This window comes from Parambassis ranga, chromosome 14 (genome assembly GCF_900634625.1).
Source record: "Parambassis ranga chromosome 14, fParRan2.1, whole genome shotgun sequence".
In the NCBI taxonomy this organism is placed as follows: Eukaryota; Metazoa; Chordata; class Actinopteri; family Ambassidae; genus Parambassis; species Parambassis ranga.
The window spans coordinates 12,239,939-12,256,556 of NC_041034.1; the positions used below are offsets into that span (position 1 = coordinate 12,239,939).

At 40.8% G+C, this 16,618-nt stretch overlaps 3 protein-coding genes across 6 annotated transcripts; 2 read left to right on the forward strand and 1 right to left on the reverse strand.

The window, feature by feature from the left end:
- Window positions 1-821: 821 nt before the first annotated feature.
- On the reverse strand, window positions 822-4,118 carry casr (calcium-sensing receptor). The gene is made up of 6 exons (XM_028421844.1): window positions 3,928-4,118; window positions 3,543-3,849; window positions 2,615-3,454; window positions 2,304-2,534; window positions 2,041-2,164; window positions 822-1,957 (listed from the first exon to the last, which is right to left on the reverse strand). Exons 1-6 carry the CDS (start codon window positions 4,110-4,112, stop codon window positions 822-824), a joined length of 2,823 nt encoding a protein of 940 aa, XP_028277645.1. The 5' UTR covers window positions 4,113-4,118.
- Window positions 4,119-6,721: 2,603 nt separating this feature from the next.
- Window positions 6,722-10,055, forward strand: LOC114446541 (cationic amino acid transporter 2). The gene is made up of 11 exons (XM_028422187.1): window positions 6,722-7,091; window positions 7,275-7,430; window positions 7,857-8,013; window positions 8,102-8,235; window positions 8,316-8,538; window positions 8,659-8,795; window positions 8,915-9,017; window positions 9,221-9,354; window positions 9,438-9,604; window positions 9,714-9,822; window positions 9,913-10,055. Exons 1-11 carry the CDS (start codon window positions 6,722-6,724, stop codon window positions 10,053-10,055), a joined length of 1,833 nt encoding a protein of 610 aa, XP_028277988.1.
- Window positions 10,056-10,775: 720 nt separating this feature from the next.
- On the forward strand, window positions 10,776-16,510 carry kif20a (kinesin family member 20A). 4 transcript variants are annotated; one of them, XM_028421121.1, is made up of 18 exons: window positions 10,776-10,840; window positions 11,616-11,789; window positions 11,910-12,140; window positions 12,233-12,371; window positions 12,515-12,690; window positions 12,805-12,904; window positions 12,982-13,194; window positions 13,298-13,409; window positions 13,485-13,559; window positions 13,655-13,798; window positions 13,945-14,113; window positions 14,216-14,389; window positions 14,613-14,752; window positions 14,898-15,000; window positions 15,150-15,342; window positions 15,423-15,511; window positions 15,593-15,730; window positions 16,148-16,510. In XM_028421121.1, exons 2-18 carry the CDS (start codon window positions 11,622-11,624, stop codon window positions 16,502-16,504), a joined length of 2,721 nt encoding a protein of 906 aa, XP_028276922.1. In that variant the 5' UTR covers window positions 10,776-10,840; window positions 11,616-11,621; the 3' UTR covers window positions 16,505-16,510. The 4 variants fall into 4 exon arrangements, with proteins under 4 accessions (XP_028276922.1, XP_028276920.1, XP_028276921.1 ...); XM_028421120.1 differs by having other exon boundaries at window positions 10,792-11,000; XM_028421119.1 differs by having other exon boundaries at window positions 15,423-15,730.
- The last annotated feature ends 108 nt before the right edge of the window (window positions 16,511-16,618 follow it).

The following is a 16,618-nucleotide window of genomic DNA, read 5'->3' on the forward strand; positions in this document are numbered from 1 at the left end:
CCTTTAAAGAATGTGAGAATGGATATGTGCTTCCAAGGTGGCATTGTATAACTATAAATATCCAGACCATGGATCATACTCATGTCGGGATTTCGTATTCATCTATGTTACTATCTTTATTTCCACAGGGGTTTCTTTTCTCAGGAAATAGTCACGGCCCATTTCTTCACAGTTGACAATCAAACAGCTGCTCCTCCTTCCTCTCTACATCTCACATAATGTAAAGGCATGCCTGTGTAGTGTAGGTCTGCTGCAAGAATGGCATTAACATGTGAGGTGGACCTTCACTGTTTGCAGTTGTCAGTCACTTGTGATAAGCAAGCAAAGATTTTCACCATCTGTCTCTGAGAGAATGTAGGGTTTGTTTTTATGATATTTTGATTCATGTTTATCCCAATAAAATAGGAATTCCTGTTTTTAAGATAAACACATTTTTTATTACAGATTTTTTAAAATGTTAGACCACATTTAGCAATGATAGTATTGCCATATGTCATTGTTATTTTATTCTGCATTCCAGAAATGTTTAGTAGATGAATCAATAAACCCTCGATGTATGAATTCATAAATGACAAACTGAAGTATCTGATGTAATGTTTTTAATTCATAAAAAATATTAGAGTTAATAACATAGGGGTCATGCTGAAAATGATGAAAGTAACTGTTTTTTGGTGCAGTGCAGGTATTATAGTTGGAGAAAGGTATAAAGAGATAAAGATTTACATGTAAATTAATTTTAAAAAAGTCCTAAGTACGACATGTTGATGAATTAACTAAATAGGTTTGATGAAGTTGAATTTTGACACTCCCACACAATGCTGTCACATCAGAGAACTCCTCCTGGACTCCTCAAAGCTCAGGGACAACGTAACCGTTCCATTGCCAAAGCTCACACGTGGTTTGTGCTTTCCTGAAGTGGTTTCACTGTCATTGCCATTGGTCTTGAGGCTGATGGATGAAGATGGAGTCGAGGCAGAAGACCCACCGATGCTACTGGACTTTTTCCTTGAAGCTGTGCTGTGCTTCAGTGTAGCTTTAGCAGCCACTTTGAAAGCATGGGCTGCGGTGCTGCATCGAACTTCCTCAATTGTGTTCCTGGACGGTTTGAAGAGGATGATGTACACCTTGTTGAAGAAGATACAGGCCAGCATCCCAAAGCTGGATGCCAGTATAGCGATGACCTCCACAGCTGAAACAAACTTGCCATATGTACTAAAATATGCAGGAATAAAAGAGATCCAAACGATGAAGAATATCAACATGCTAAAAGTGATGAACTTGGCTTCTGTAAAGTTTTCTGGAAGTTTCCTTGATTTGAATGCAAAGAAGAAACATATAGCTGCCAAAAGGCATGTGTAGCCGATCAGAAACCCAAGAGCCATCACAGAGCCCTCGTTGCATGTAATAAAAATGATCTCATCAATGTCATGATTCTTGTAGCTAGAGGGAGGAGCATTGTAAAGCCAGACCACGCATATCATGACTTGGACAAATGTGCAGAGAAACACCAAGAGAAACTGCAGGTTTAAACCCCACCATTTACGATGGAGACTTGTAGGAATCTTTGCCTCAAACACCAAGAGCACTCGATTGGTTTTCACAAGGATGCATGAGATACAGAGAACAAAACTGATACCGAAAGCGGGTTGACGTAAGCGGCATGTCCAGTCCTGCGGCTCTCCGATAAAAATTAGAGAGCTGGAGAAGCAGCAGATGAGTGAGAACAGGAGGACATAGGAAAGTTCACGGTTTGTGGCCTTTACTATTGGAGTGTTACGAAATCTGATGAAGACACCCATCACAAAAGCTGTCAAGACAACACCCAGCACTGCACATATAGCTAGAGCGATCCCAAAGGGTTCTGTCCAGGAGAGGAACTCGATTTCCTTCAGGAAGCAGAAAGTGTGGTTTCCATTAGACCAGGAGTTATTCGGGCACTTGGTGCAAACGCTGGCATCTGTATCAATACAAAATAATCTGTGTTAGCATTAAAAAAGGGAAACCTGAGCAGACGCTGTGAATGTTTGGCATTTCCAATACCTTTATGATTACTGTACTCTCCATCTGAACACTCAGTACATTCAAAGCAGCATGTGGGCATACTGTCTATGATCCCCTTTCTTGTGCCAGGTTCACAGTCCTCGCTGCAATTAGAGAAGGGGACCTGTAAGGTACACATGCATGAGAAGGACAAAAATACAATATGAGAACAGAACTGTGTTTCAAGTTTATTAAAACAACAAAGCCCCTTAGATTTACTGTTTGGATTATGCTGTTATTATAATCAAAGCAATTGGACTGACCTCTGAACTGTACCCGTTCCAGAGAATCTTTGTCCTGTCTATGAACAGCTTGGCTCCTTTCTTGACATGTATATTGTAGTATCCAACCTCCTCAAACACCACAGAGCCATCTTCAGCAGACCTGTGCCAGTTTATGAGAGTGTAGTTTGCTTCCAGGTCTGCATTCTCATCAAAGTGCATCTTTTCCCCCATACTGTTGGTGTAGTTCAAATGTCTGAGCTGCTTCAGGACCTGTGACACAGACCCACATATTTGAATGATTCACGTATCAGTAGTAATGCATTCATTTGCTTTAATTGGTTCCATTTTACCTGCCATGCTTCCATTTTCTTTATATCTGCACATGAATTGTTAGCAAATAGTCCATTTCCAGGTGTGCAGGTGAGAATGTCCTGCAGGGCCTGTGCAATGGAATAAACTGCCACATAAACATTATAGGCGATGCGATGATGTGTGTAGTCCAGGTATGGGGTCTCCACACTGGTGATGTCTTCCTCACCAGTGCACAAAGGCCTAAAACTAGTGCTGCCATTCTCACTTTCTTGGAGTCTCGGGCTGTCCTCCAGATAACAGTTAAAGGTTTCTTCCCAAAACTCTCTGACAAATTCATTATGACTGTCTTTCTTAGGGTGGACTTGTTGTAAGAACTCCCTAAAGCTGGGTATATGCCCTGCCCTCAGAGCAAAGCCAATAGTCCCTGCCACAACATCCAGATATTCTGGTTTAGCAATAAGGGAGGAGCTTGCCCATGCTTCACTGGCTAACCACGTTCGATCTGTGATGTTTCTTCTGACCATCTCTTTGATCAGAGGTTCTATATCTGGGCCACTGGCAAACACAACAATCACTTTGGCTGTGGAGTTCTCAATCCTGTCAGCCAGAGCTTTAATTTCATGGTCTTCAAAGTACTGAGATATCAGCTCATTTAGATGAATGCAGATGTCTCGCTCTTCCATCTCCTTCTCAAACTTCTCAATCCCTGGCCGTCCATAGTCATCATCTGAAGCAACAGCAATGACCCAGTTCCACTGGAAGTACTCGATGATGTCTGCCATGGCAGTGGCCTGGTACTCATCTGTAGGAATGGTCCTCATGAAGGATTTGTACTGATTCTTGTTGCTCAGTAAACGACTAGAAGAGGCATAGCTGATCTGAAACAGGAAACATTTTGGTCAGTTGTTATTGCGATATAAATTCATATTGTACGAGGACCCCAGTTAAACTCAGTCAGCTACTCACCTGAGGAATGTAAAACAGACCCAGCAGGTTTGCAACCGCTGTGGACACTGCAGAGCCAGCAGCTCCTACTACAGCAATAGTTGACGGGATGTGATCAGTGCAGTTACAAAATTCATCTAAATTCAGGGAGTCGATCTTATTTTGAGCCACAAAACTCAAGGTAGCTTCCAAGGCTTTCGACACAGTGTTGCATGTGTCAAAGATCCTGTACCCCAGAGTGATGTTAGGCAAGAGTGTGCTGCTATTATTAATCTCATCAACTGCAAAAATCATGGCCTGCAGCCATCGGAAACCACGGAAATTAAACCTGTGGGAAAAAAAGGTTTAGATGTGTTGGACACAAAAACACTTTGTACCAACTCACTTTGAGCCATGAATATTATACCTGACACACTGTGTGGACTCCGGCCTGGCTGCGAGGTCTTGATCTTTGGATGCAACACCAAAATGAATGGGGAACAGCCCTCCCAGTAAAATATCACCGGTCATCTGTGCTCTCTGGTGAGGCCCGTAAGTTGAAATCACATAACTGGACCCCAGCAGTATCATATAATACACAAGCAGCTGCATCTTTCTTTTAATTGTGTTGTTTTATATATGAAGTGAACAAAATCTTTCAATATTGTCGTCTCCCTTTGATCTGCCCACTGCGCTGCTTTTTGTTATTCATGTTTGCGCTGATGAGAAGGAATACCTGTTGGGAACAAAACACTATTATTTTAAGTAGAGAAATGAGTTATTACAAAAATAATCACTTATAGTTTTATTCAACAAAATAAAAGAATTTAAAGGCAGTTTTTATTTATTTTTTACCAGTCTTTTAACAGCTTGGAATTTTTAATTAGTTGACTTCTTTGTTTGTGATGGATTTTAACATTTCACACCTCAGTAATGAGTGCTGCTTTAAACATCCATTTGAACCGAAATAAACACTGAAGTCACACTCTAATGATCCTCCTTCCTGCAAACGCCCGTCTCTGGCCAGTGAACCCAGTCGCCATAGCAGCCCGGCTGCATCTGGCTAATACTGCTGGAAAAATGCTGGAGCAGAGCTGTGATAATGAAGTAACTACAGCCACTGTTTGCTACTCTATGGAAGGTTAGACAGGCTTCTGATTACATTAAAATTGCTCCTAAAGTCACTGTTTAATATACAGCGTGAACATCTTCATCACATTTTTTGACATTTTTTTAAACACACATTAATTCCTGGGATTTTTTTTACTGATAAGTGATGAAAATAGATTAAAGATTTTTTTCCAATGAAGAATAAGCAAAGTAAAACATTTAACCAGTTTTAAACGATCCTATCGGAAAGTAATTTCATACCTTGTACTTTTGAGTTAAAAACAATTAATGATCAAACATGGAATAAAACAAAAGGTAAAACTTACCACCTGAGTGTTACTGTGATCCCCTGAAACCTTAAGTCCTGACGAAGATGAAAACAGACTTTAAGGACTTTTTCCAAACTATCCTGGGCACTGAATGAATTCAGCAATGCTTCCAGCTTCTGACCCTCTACCCGCAGGTGAATCATTAACAACAAGGGGGATAGATCATTTCCTTCAGCTAATGAAGTCTACTCACAGCTTGCTCCTCCTGAACAAATGTAATCACAAGCTTAAGAGCTAAAAGAAGAGTTCTGAGGGTAACTTTGATAAGTAATTTAATATTATAGCATAACCTGTTTGCCATCATGTAAACTATCCAGCAGCAAAATATGAGGTAAACAAAAGGCATGTTGTAAAGGTTACATTACAGTCTTCTTTAATTTTTATTTTAAGTTGTGTGTCTGGCTGTTTGTGTCTGTCAGATTGTCCTTTTATTATATTACCACATTTCCAAGGTGCTGATTGACTTTTAGTCAATTTATTTAAGGTGTCTCTCAGCACAATATGAACACACAAATATGAAGAAAACATCCTTGGTACCTGTGTCTGCACGTTTAGCTGTGATACCAGCAGGATACCTAGAAGCAGTGGATTGCATTGTTATGTTCCTCAAACAATTAGTTGGCTCATCATGCTCTGATGAACGAGTCTTCAATTTGTTGCTGAGCAGATGTCTCCAGTGAAAACAATTTCAGTTTATGACATGTTGACTTATCTGTGACCCAACCCATCACCATGCCATGAGACATCAGGCGCAAAGAAAGATCTGGAAAGGTTAAGAAAAATCAGCTCTGAAATTACTTATTGATTTATAGCTGGAAGAACACTGTCCAACTTAATAGGAAAAACAAATAAATGCACACCTGAGAAATCCATTAAATGTTCTCCAGGACAAACACTGTGCTCATGTGCAGAATAAGACCAGTGGGCCAAATTAATGCAAGGTTTAGAGGAATTATTACAAATATCATTGAGAGAAATGATTAAATGTGTTACAAACAACAAATCTTAATGATTCTATCACAGAAAAAGACCATATAATTGTTTTTATTTGCTGTATTTCTAAGAGAACATTGTAGTGTCAACACCTCAGTCATGTAATCTACACAAACAAACAGCTGAATTAAATAATTTACCACATGTTTTCTACTTGCCAGTTGTGTCCTCCCACAATTCAGTCTGATCCCGTCTTCTTTTTTTTTCTCCAGAAATGGCACATAAGTTTGAAATGTAACATAATGTGTAAAAAATGTCCGGCTGTGAGGAGGAATGGATTTATCCACACACATGGTATGCACAGGGACAGATCAAAACGCAGTCAGACACGCTGCAGAATTCAGCTGAAAAGGTAAGCGTGTCTTTTTCAAAATAATATAGTCTACTGCATGTTATGCGTGCTTATTCTTAAAGGTATCATTTAGAAATAAGGGGTCAGAAGGTGCCATGACAGTAAATGGTCTGTTACAAGAGGAGTCTGACAAAGATTTAAAAATAAATACTTTGCTGTGCTCTGCAGGTACTATAAATATGAATGGTCCAGTTTATAAATGACAAGTTGGCGTGCCTTTGTGTTACTGTTGGTGACATTTGATCTTTAATTTCTATGGTATTTGTGGCTTTTTTCATTCATATTTGAAATATAATTTGGTTAAATAATGAACAAATGCCAAAGACTAGAAGGACATTAAACTCATGTATTAGTTGATTTATATTGTGAGATTTGATTTACAATCTTTGTTTTTATATAGTTTATAAATTCTTTTTCATCTTTCTTGTGATTGACAGATGTCTGGTGCAAAGTTACAGCTGTTCTTGCAGAGCCTGTCACGTAGGAAACCTCTGGAGCCTGAGGGTGAGGTGTCCAACTTTCGGCGATGCCTGACCACCCTCGACCTGGTGGCTCTTGGGGTCGGCAGCACTTTGGGGGCCGGTGTTTATGTGCTTTCAGGAGAAGTAGCCAGAGCCGTTGCAGGGCCAAGTATCATAATCTGCTTCCTGATAGCAGCTGTGGCATCCATCTTTGCAGGACTGTGTTATGCTGAATTTGGAGCCCGTGTTCCCAAAACTGGCTCTGCCTATCTCTACAGCTATGTGACGGTGGGGGAGATATGGGCTTTTATCACTGGCTGGAACCTGTTGCTGTCTTATGTCATAGGTAACACCGCTCTGGAAACTGTTATATGTGACACATGTAAACTGCCTGCCTTATAATGAGACAGGTTGAGATATATTTGTCATTGTGTGTGTCATTCTGTGCTTTAGTGACCCTTCATTTAATAATATTATAATAATACATGAATAATAATTAGAACATTTTATATATTCTTTTGTTCTAAAGGGACGTCAAGTGTAGCCAGAGCTTGGAGTGGGACCTTTGATGATCTCATTGGAAATGTCATTGCCAACACTCTGGGCAAAATGGCGGCAATGGATTTACCAGGATTAGCTCCCTACCCAGACTTCTTTGCAGCTGGCCTCATAATGCTCTTGGCAGGCAGGTTTTATAATCAACCAATGTGTGGTTGTGAAAAAACAACAGTGATGTTTAGCTTTTATAAAGATGAGCTGGTTATGTGTAAGTATTGACACTGGAGGAACCGAATGAGACTGCGTCGTGTGTGGCAGCCTTTGTGTGTAGAGTTCTGTAGCACCTGCTGGACAAGAGGAAGAATTACAAGAAGGTTCTTCTATAATAATGATAGTTTGGCTTCTCTCTCTTTATCAATGGTCTTCAGCACACGTCTTGCACTATGTCTTCTGCCTAATTTATTTCACTCTGTGTAAGGTTGTGTTATTGCACGTGAGTGCAAAACATTTACACAAATAGCTGCAATGAATGTCACTATCTGTATATTTGGAAAAACAGAAGTTTCCACCATGTTTGTAGTCTCAGCTGTGTATTTTCTGCGCTTTCTTTCAGGAATTCTTGCATTTGGTGTTAAAGAGTCAGCCATTGTAAATAAGGTTTTCACAGCTGTTAACATCCTGGTGTTGTTGTTTGTCATCCTCGCTGGCTTCATAAAGGGGAACAAAAACAACTGGTACATCAGTGAAGATACTCTACAAAATGCATATGAGTATGGTGTCCTATCTTTCCCATTTGTATTATATATTTTTTAAAACTTTTAACCTGCTTAACCACAGTATGTTCATGTTTTTTTTTAGAAACACTACATTCATGAATGACACCGGCAGATATGGCAGTGGGGGATTTTTTCCTTTTGGCTTTGAAGGAACGTTAGCTGGAGCAGCCACTTGCTTTTATGCATTTGTTGGATTTGACTGCATTGCCACAACAGGTAAACAAAAATCAAGATAATTTTTGTGCAAAAGGATTTTGTAGATGAGGAATAAAGAAACTGACTTTCTTATTTTTTAGGAGAGGAGGTTCAGAACCCTCAGAAGTCAATCCCACTGGGGATTGTGGCCTCCCTCCTTATCTGCTTCCTGGCTTATTTTGGTGTGTCTGCTGCCCTGACTCTGATGATGCCATACTATTTGCTCAGCATTAACAGCCCACTGCCTGTGGCCTTTACATACATCGGTTGGGGCCCTGCTAAGTATGCAGTGGCTGTGGGATCCCTCTGTGCACTGTCAACAAGGTATGAATTACAGCACCATGAACAAACCCAGTACATTTTGGACCTAATCACTACCAAGCTCTGGTCAAAAAGCGAAAGACAAAATGGTAATTGGTTAGTTATCTGAGCTGTTTTCTGCAGCCTACTGGGCTCAATGTTCCCGATGCCTCGTGTGCTCTTTGCCATGGCCAGAGATGGACTTCTCTTCAGACCCCTCAGTAAAATGAGTGAAAGACAAAGTCCTGTCATAGCTACACTGGCTTCAGGGATCGTAGCAGGTAAAACTGACCTGACTTGTTATTCTGTTTTCTATTTTTTGGTTTTACTGTATTTGATTGTTTGAGCTTGATTGTTTGAAATGGATATGGCTAAACTGATGTACACCATGTCATTGCAGCTATCATGGCATTATTGTTTGACCTGAAGGCGCTGGTTGATATGATGTCAATTGGGACCCTCTTTGCATACACACTTGTGGCAATATGTATTCTCATATTAAGGTATAAATACTGTACATATATATGTAGGCTACATGAAGTATAATCAGCCTTAAAGCTGCAAAGTAACTGAGTGTAATGTGCTTAAGTCTTTGCTATTCTTTGAAGCATACAAAAAACTGGACCTCCTGTTTAAATCACAGTTATATCCATATGACGGAATAGAATTCATGGATGCATTTATTAATATGTCCTCACTCTCACAGGTACCAAGCTGACCCTGGCAATGATTCAAGTGTAAGCAAAGCTGAATCTTTTACTATTGGTGGAGTATTATGTCCTCCTTCCCAAGCCACCACACGAACATCAAAAAATGTGTCTGTTTTAACTGTTGCTATTGGTGAGTGATCTTATCATCCTTATAAATGATACAGTAGGGTGTTTTTATTCATATTGGTCATTGACACTATTGATTCTCTCCAGTCTTTTTAGCTATCATCCTGAGCCTCTTCATATCTGGGACTGTAGACTCCCTGCAGGCCCTTCAGTGGTGGAGTTTACTTTGTGTCTCTGTCATTACACTGATACTGGTCCTCATTGTCCTGATCATCTGCAGACAACCACAGAGTGCGACCAAGGCTGCTTTCATGGTATACCATATAAAATGTATTCCCAACAGCAAAAGGCAGTTGTAACATTAATATATCACACAGCACTGACACTGTCTATCACATTGCTTATTCTCTTTTCTATCTACAGGTTCCATTTGTGCCACTCCTTCCGACTTTCAGCACCCTTGTTAATGTCTATCTTATGGTCCAACTTGGATCAGACACCTGGGTCCGCTATGCGGTGTGGATGGCAGTAGGTATGAAAAATACACAATTTTATTCATACTAAAATGCAGCATATATCTAATGATGTGAATGTTGCCACTGTGATTTTTTTTACTAAACAGGTTTAATCATCTACTTCTGTTATGGCGTTCAGCACAGTGTGCAGAAACAAAGACTTCAGAATTCACACAACCGAATAAGTATTCACAGCATCATCACCACAATTGAGCAAAACAGTGAATCTGGACAAGATCTTAATGGGTAAATAAAGTGATATAAATGTTCTTAAATAACAAACCTTTAGAGGAAAATGCTTTCATTTTAATGAATGTGAAGCTAATGTGCATTAATGTAATTTAGTGTTGGTCTATGAAGCTCACACAAGTGTATACTTTTTTGCTTTTTAGATCATGGTATGATTTTGAGGGAAATACTGTAAAAAAAAGTAAAATTCATCATTTTATTTTTTACAATAATTGTTCAGATTATATGTAAACATTATAGCTATTTCATATTTTCATATACATAATATTTCTAGTGGCAGAGATTTTTCATATTTTTTAACAATGCTGTTCAACCCTGTTATTAAACACTTTTTTAAAGAATATATTTGTATAACTGTATGATCGTGCATTGTGATCCTGCTTAATAAGTATGTAAAATAAACACGACTTTACTGTTACTTTAATGTACTTTATTTACTTTATTTGTCTGTCTCCCTGTCTGTCTGTCTGTCTGTCTGTCTGTCTGTCTGTCTGTCTGTCTCCCTGTCTGTCTGTCTGTCTGTCTGTCTGTCTCCTTACTTCCATCCAACAAAAATAAAAACATTTAGAACACGGGATGGGAACTCACGAAAGCCGTTTTTGTTTCAACAGGAAGAGTTTTATAGCACACCGGTTGTGACGGTGCTGTCCAATCAGATGAGAGACAGTTGTGTTCTTTAGCCAATCAGCAGCCCGCTCTGATGAGGAAGCGCATTGTTTAAACCAAACGAGGTCGGGTAAAAAAAGAAACTCCAGCTGGATTTCAGAGCAACACGCACAGAGTCGGGTACAGATGTTGTTTTGATACTGTTTTAATACAGTGGCGCTAGTTTAGTTTAGCCAAAGTCTAAAGATAGATTTTTAGCAATTTACCGAGAACACCGGAATACTGGAAGCTTATCGTTCTCCAGAGATTCAGGGCAAGTTGAATTAACCTTTGGTTAAAGGTAGGTCATGGTTTACTACCGATAAAGCTATTATACGTCTCTACGAGAATGTACTAACTTTCTTTAGTTAGTGAAGACTTTATCTAGTAATTTTGTGTTGTTGAATTGACTCAAGGGTGTTCACAACTGAAGGCTAAAAAATGTCAAAAATTAAAGACACTTTTCGTCGAATAATTGTATCCGTGTATTTCAAGTGCCCGTATCCCTACCCTGTGTTAAAAATATATTTACAATTTTGCTGATATAGAAAAGAGAATCTTGTCTTTGTAAAGTCAGACAGTGCCCCAACCACATGCTTCATACGGCTGAGGGACAAAAAGTGTCATTCAAAGTTTTTCCTGAACACTAATGTTGCATTATTATTGTGAATTTATTCATTTAAATGATGTAGTTGTGCTGCACTAATACTTGTCAGGTCAGGTAGAGGAACTATGTTCCTGTTTGACTAGTACTCAAGCGCATACTCTTTGCCTTTGAAGGGCTAACGTGTCTCCTCTCTGTTTCTGGGTGTATCTCACCTTGTCTTACACCCTTAGTTTAGCCAATCTACTCAGTGTTTTCTTCATTCGTTTTTCTAGGCTTATGTCAGAATTACTGCATTGTTTTTTCTAACAGGTTGGCATGGCGATGTCTTTTTCCTCTCCGTGTGGATTCCGCTCTGATGAGGATGAAGAAGTGGCTGTGTTTGAGTCCACGGCAGCAGAGCACGGAGGCCTGGCCAGACCCCGTCTGCCTGAGCTTTCTGTTATTTCACCTGGTCTAAACACTCAGCCTTCCGTTTCAGAACCGGTGAGAGTAGACAGTGTGCATTGTTTTCTGATGCACCTTTTAGCTGGGTTGTTTAATAATTGCTGATTTACATTCTTCCACATCAGCACCAAAATATCAAAGACAACTTGTGTGTTTTAGAAACTCAAAGTGAAACCTGGAAGCTCTGAAGAAGAGAACACAGAGAGGGTGAAAGTTTTTCTGCGCATCCGTCCACTTACCGATACAGAGAGCGATGGAGGAGAAGAGCAGGGTTGTGTGGCTGTTCAGGACGAAGAGACCCTGCTGCTCCAAGCTCCGAAGGAGTCGCACAACATGAGGGCAGCAGAGAGGGGCATCGCCCAGAGCATTCACAAGTTCAGTTTCACAAAGGTGGGAGAGTTTGGCATGTACTTACTGTACTGTATATTTTTGCTGCTGTTCTGCTGTAACAAAAACTGATGAAGAACTGACATCACTCATAGATTTTTGGTCCTGAGACTGCACAGCAGCAGTTTTATGAGAGCACAATGAAGACAATGGTAAAAGATGTGCTTCAAGGAGAGAACAGACTGCTCTACACTTATGGTGTCACCAATTCTGGAAAGACTTACACCATTCAGGGTATGATTTTTATCTGTTGTTGACAATATTTGAATACACAGGTCAAGCTGTGATTTTGATATTGAGGTTTGCAGTTGTGAAGTGTGCAATCTACTTATGTTGTCAGTTAAACGGCTTTAATCTGAACTATATCAAACCTGCAGGCAGCGGTCAAGAGGCAGGTCTATTGCCCCGGGCTTTGGTCTCTCTGTTCAGAAAACTGCAAGGTCGTCTCTATGGTGCTGTGGACCTGAAGCCTGTCATGTATCAGGATGTGAGACAGCTCGAGCCCAGTGAGGTCAAGGAGGAGGAAATCCGCAGAAACTCTCTGCTCAAGGAGGTAAACAAAAGAAAAACTTCTATTCTGAAGGTCTTACAGAGTTATTTTTTTTTACTTGAATGAACAAACTGTTCAACAATTAGAGAATCTGGACTAATGAGTCTCGTGTTACAGGATGAGAACCTGACTTCTCGTCGAGCTGGAGCCACTTCAGTCTGGGATAGTGGCGTTGGAGGACTTTCCTCTTTAAGTGATATTGCCACTCAGCTCGAAGGTAAGAAGAGGCAATCTATTCACAGTGATTCAAATATGTATCATTAGGGTCATACATTGATGTTTACTTTTCTGCAGATGCTGACAGTGTTTGTCTGGAGCCTGATAGCCTTTCACACAGTGGAGGCGATGATCTGGAGCAGGGGGTGCAGTTTTCCATCTGGGTGTCCTTCTATGAAATCTACAATGAGTTTCTGTATGACCTATTGGATGCTTCGCCGTCCCTGCAGCCCCGAAAGAGAGTCACTCTGCGGCTTAGTGACGACAAGCAGGGCAACGCCTACGTGAAAGGTAATGCTGACTCACCAGGATAAAGTTAATGCTACATTTGTATAGAAAATCTGTTTGGATCTCTCACAGCACATAAAACTCTTTTCGCTTCCTATTATTTTAGGGCTTACCTGGATCCAGGTCCGCAGCGCTGAGGAAGCATGGAAGATTCTGAGAGCTGGACATCGTAACCAGAGCTTTGCCAGCACTCACCTCAACCAGAACTCAAGCCGCAGGTAAGAGCGCGTTCAACATTTGCCTTCCAAAACCTTGGTTAGGTTTATATATCTCACACTTACTTCATCCCTTAGCCACAGCATCTTTTCCATCCGTGTCCTGCACATCCACCCAGAGGCAAAGTCCAGCCAGGCCATGCACATCAGCGAGTAAGTTCACATGCACTTTATTTAAGTGTGGATAATTTTGTTATGTTTTACTTTGCAACAGAAGTGACAAATTGTATTCACTGTTTCCTTTCTAGACTGACAGTGTGTGATCTGGCTGGGTCTGAACGCTGTAAGCAGCAGCGTAACGGTGAGAGGATGAAGGAGGCCAGCAATATCAATACCTCCCTCTTAACACTGGGGCGCTGTATCGCTGCACTGAGACACAATCAGAACAACAAGTATGTTAACATTTTGCTGTGGTGGTGTATTTCTTATTAAAGTCTAGTTTATTATTGGCATATGACATACATAGTAGTTACTTTATAAAAAAAAAGTACATTTGTTTGAGGGAGATGTGTACTTTACTAATTTTTCTACATCGCAGGTTGCGGCCCCCACAGGTGGTTCCCTTCAGAGACAGCAAACTGACCCGAGTCCTGCAGGGTTTCTTCTGTGGGCGTGGAACATCCAGCATGGTGGTCAACATCAACCCATGTGCCTCTATCTATGATGAGACTCTCCAGGCCCTCAAATTTTCGGCTATTGCCACTCAAGTAAGAAAGAAAAAGCTTTTACACATCTAACTTGATGTTGGAGAGACATAGTTGTACACAAATAAGATCTAAACTTGATTTTTTTTTTTTATATCATTTCAGCTTGTCCATGGCCCATCCAGAAAGTCAAGAGTGGCCTACATTCTGTCTCTACTGCGTGAACGAACAGAACATGGTATTGAACACTCAGAACTTATTGAGGAGGAGGAGGAAGAGGAGGAGGGTGAGGATGACAGTGATGTTGAAGATGGAGATATCACCATGTTAAATCCTAAGGTAACTATGTGAGGGATAAAGTTTTACTGTTCTTATCACCACACCCACCTTAGATCTTACATAATACATCTGTAAAACGGGGTAACTTGATGAAATCCAGATGCATTTTAGGCCCTATTACAATAAACTGATTAATTTGTCCAACAATACCTGACTATTAAATTGTACATGTTTTGCAAGAATTGTATGTCTAAAAACTGTTGTTTGTCCCTTGTTCTAACAGGTAACAGTGCAGATCATCAATGTCCTGAAGAGAGAGCTGAAGCGCCAAAGGGAAGAGAACGAGGTTCTTGAGGCAAATGTGAGAGAGCAGGTTGTGTCTGAAATGATGGAGGTCATCTCTGAAATGCAAGAAGGTTTCAGGTGGGTGTGCTTGGTTTTAATCCAAATGGTAGTTTTGATTTTTCAGACATTTTTGGATTGGTATCAACTGTCACAGGAAACAAAGAAAGAAATGTGAAAATCCTGAAACTGAATGATTATATCTCATTGTCTTTTCACCCTACAGAGACTCTTTAGAGGCTGAGAGGGCTCTGCTGGAAGAGAGGTGTGATGACAAGATAGCTAACCTGCAGAAACATCTGAAGCAGTTCTACAAGGAGGAGCTGGAGGTGAGAGTTCATTTTTATACTTTACCAGCCTAATGATGTGGTTTCACTACAAACTTTGTTTGACGTGTCCATGCTGCGTTTACAACCCACAACATAGTCTTAATTGTGATGTTGCTTTACAATATAATTTTTTACATCTTTTTCTTTAGGAGCGTGATCGGGAGATCGAAGCTTTGTCTGCTGCCCTTGAAGAAAGTAAGAAGGAAAGTGAATCAGCCGCCATGACAGCGCCTAAGGAAGAGCCTAAAACCACTCGATGTTCTCAGCGCCTCACTAATGAGTCAAGCAGGCTGCGTGCTGAGCTTGAGCAGTGCCGTGCTGAGCTGCTGACCAAAACCCAAGGTACAGTTTGACTAGCATTGTTGTAAGTGTTAGTATGGAGGTAATGGTAGTTGACTGTCCTGTTCTGTTTGCGTGTGCAGAACTGACAATGCTGAAGCAGCAACAGGTCTCGAGTTCGACAGGTGCCCTCACCCGTGCTGCTCAACGCAAGCTGGAGGAGGGTCAGCGGGTCAGTAATCTGCATTATTATATAGACACTTTGTGCATGACCCTCAGAAAAAATAAAGTTCTGTCTGTCTGCCTCCAACAGGGCCTACGTCAGCTGCGGTTGAATTTACAGAGGCTGGGTGAAGACCTGCAGTCTGGTGAAAGAGCCTGCTGTCACAACACAGGAGGAGAAAGACTGCGCTACAAATTAACAGCTGCAAACGAGACACTTGCCAAACAGGTAACTGAATTTATGACCCTTTATATAAAGGGGGCTTACCCTTTGGTGTTGACATTAAATCACACACATTGCTAGTTAAACACAATCTAGTAACTACTCTTCAATCCAGCCTTTCAGCCAAGTTAGTTTTGACAGGAGCTCTACTGCTGATTATAATGTTCACATTAGTGAAGCCATAGTATTCCTGCAGTTTATATTTACAACTTTTCTTTCTCTCCCTCTAACCGCCTTTTAACATATTTTTGATGCACAACCAGCTTTTTAACTAAACCTAGATTTTTAACATCTGCACCAGGTGATTACTGTGCATGTTCAGCAGTTGCACTTTGCCTGACTGTCTGTCACTAATCCCCCTGCCTCGTCTTTCACTTCACCTTCTGCTGTCCTGTCTAACCCTGTTGACTGACTTCTTCTCAGGACCAGATCCTAATGGAGCTCCAGAGTAGCCTGGTGTTGGTAAAAGCAGAGGCCCTGGCTGAGACGAGGGCTGTCCATCCCCAGTTGCCCCCTTCAGGCTACACTGCCCCAACCACACCAGGTTCCTGTAAGAAGAGGGGCTGTGGAGGCACCACACCAAGAGACACTGAAAACCAGCCACCTAAAAAACAACCCTTCTTCCAGTCTCTGTTCCCAACACGCACCTCAACACGTAGAAACATGCGTGCTGCAGAAGAGGCAAACCTAACTCCTTACTCGCGTATCTTGCGATCTCGTCAGCACTCTCCACCTCCCAGCCCTGTCCCTACACCTCGTGGTCTCAGAGGGAAGTACTGACTTACCTTTTCCTGATATTATATACAAAAGGCAGTTATATTGCTGGCAACTTTATAATGTTTTATATTATTTTGTGTGTGTAATATATTTGTAGTGCAGTCAACTTACTGTTAT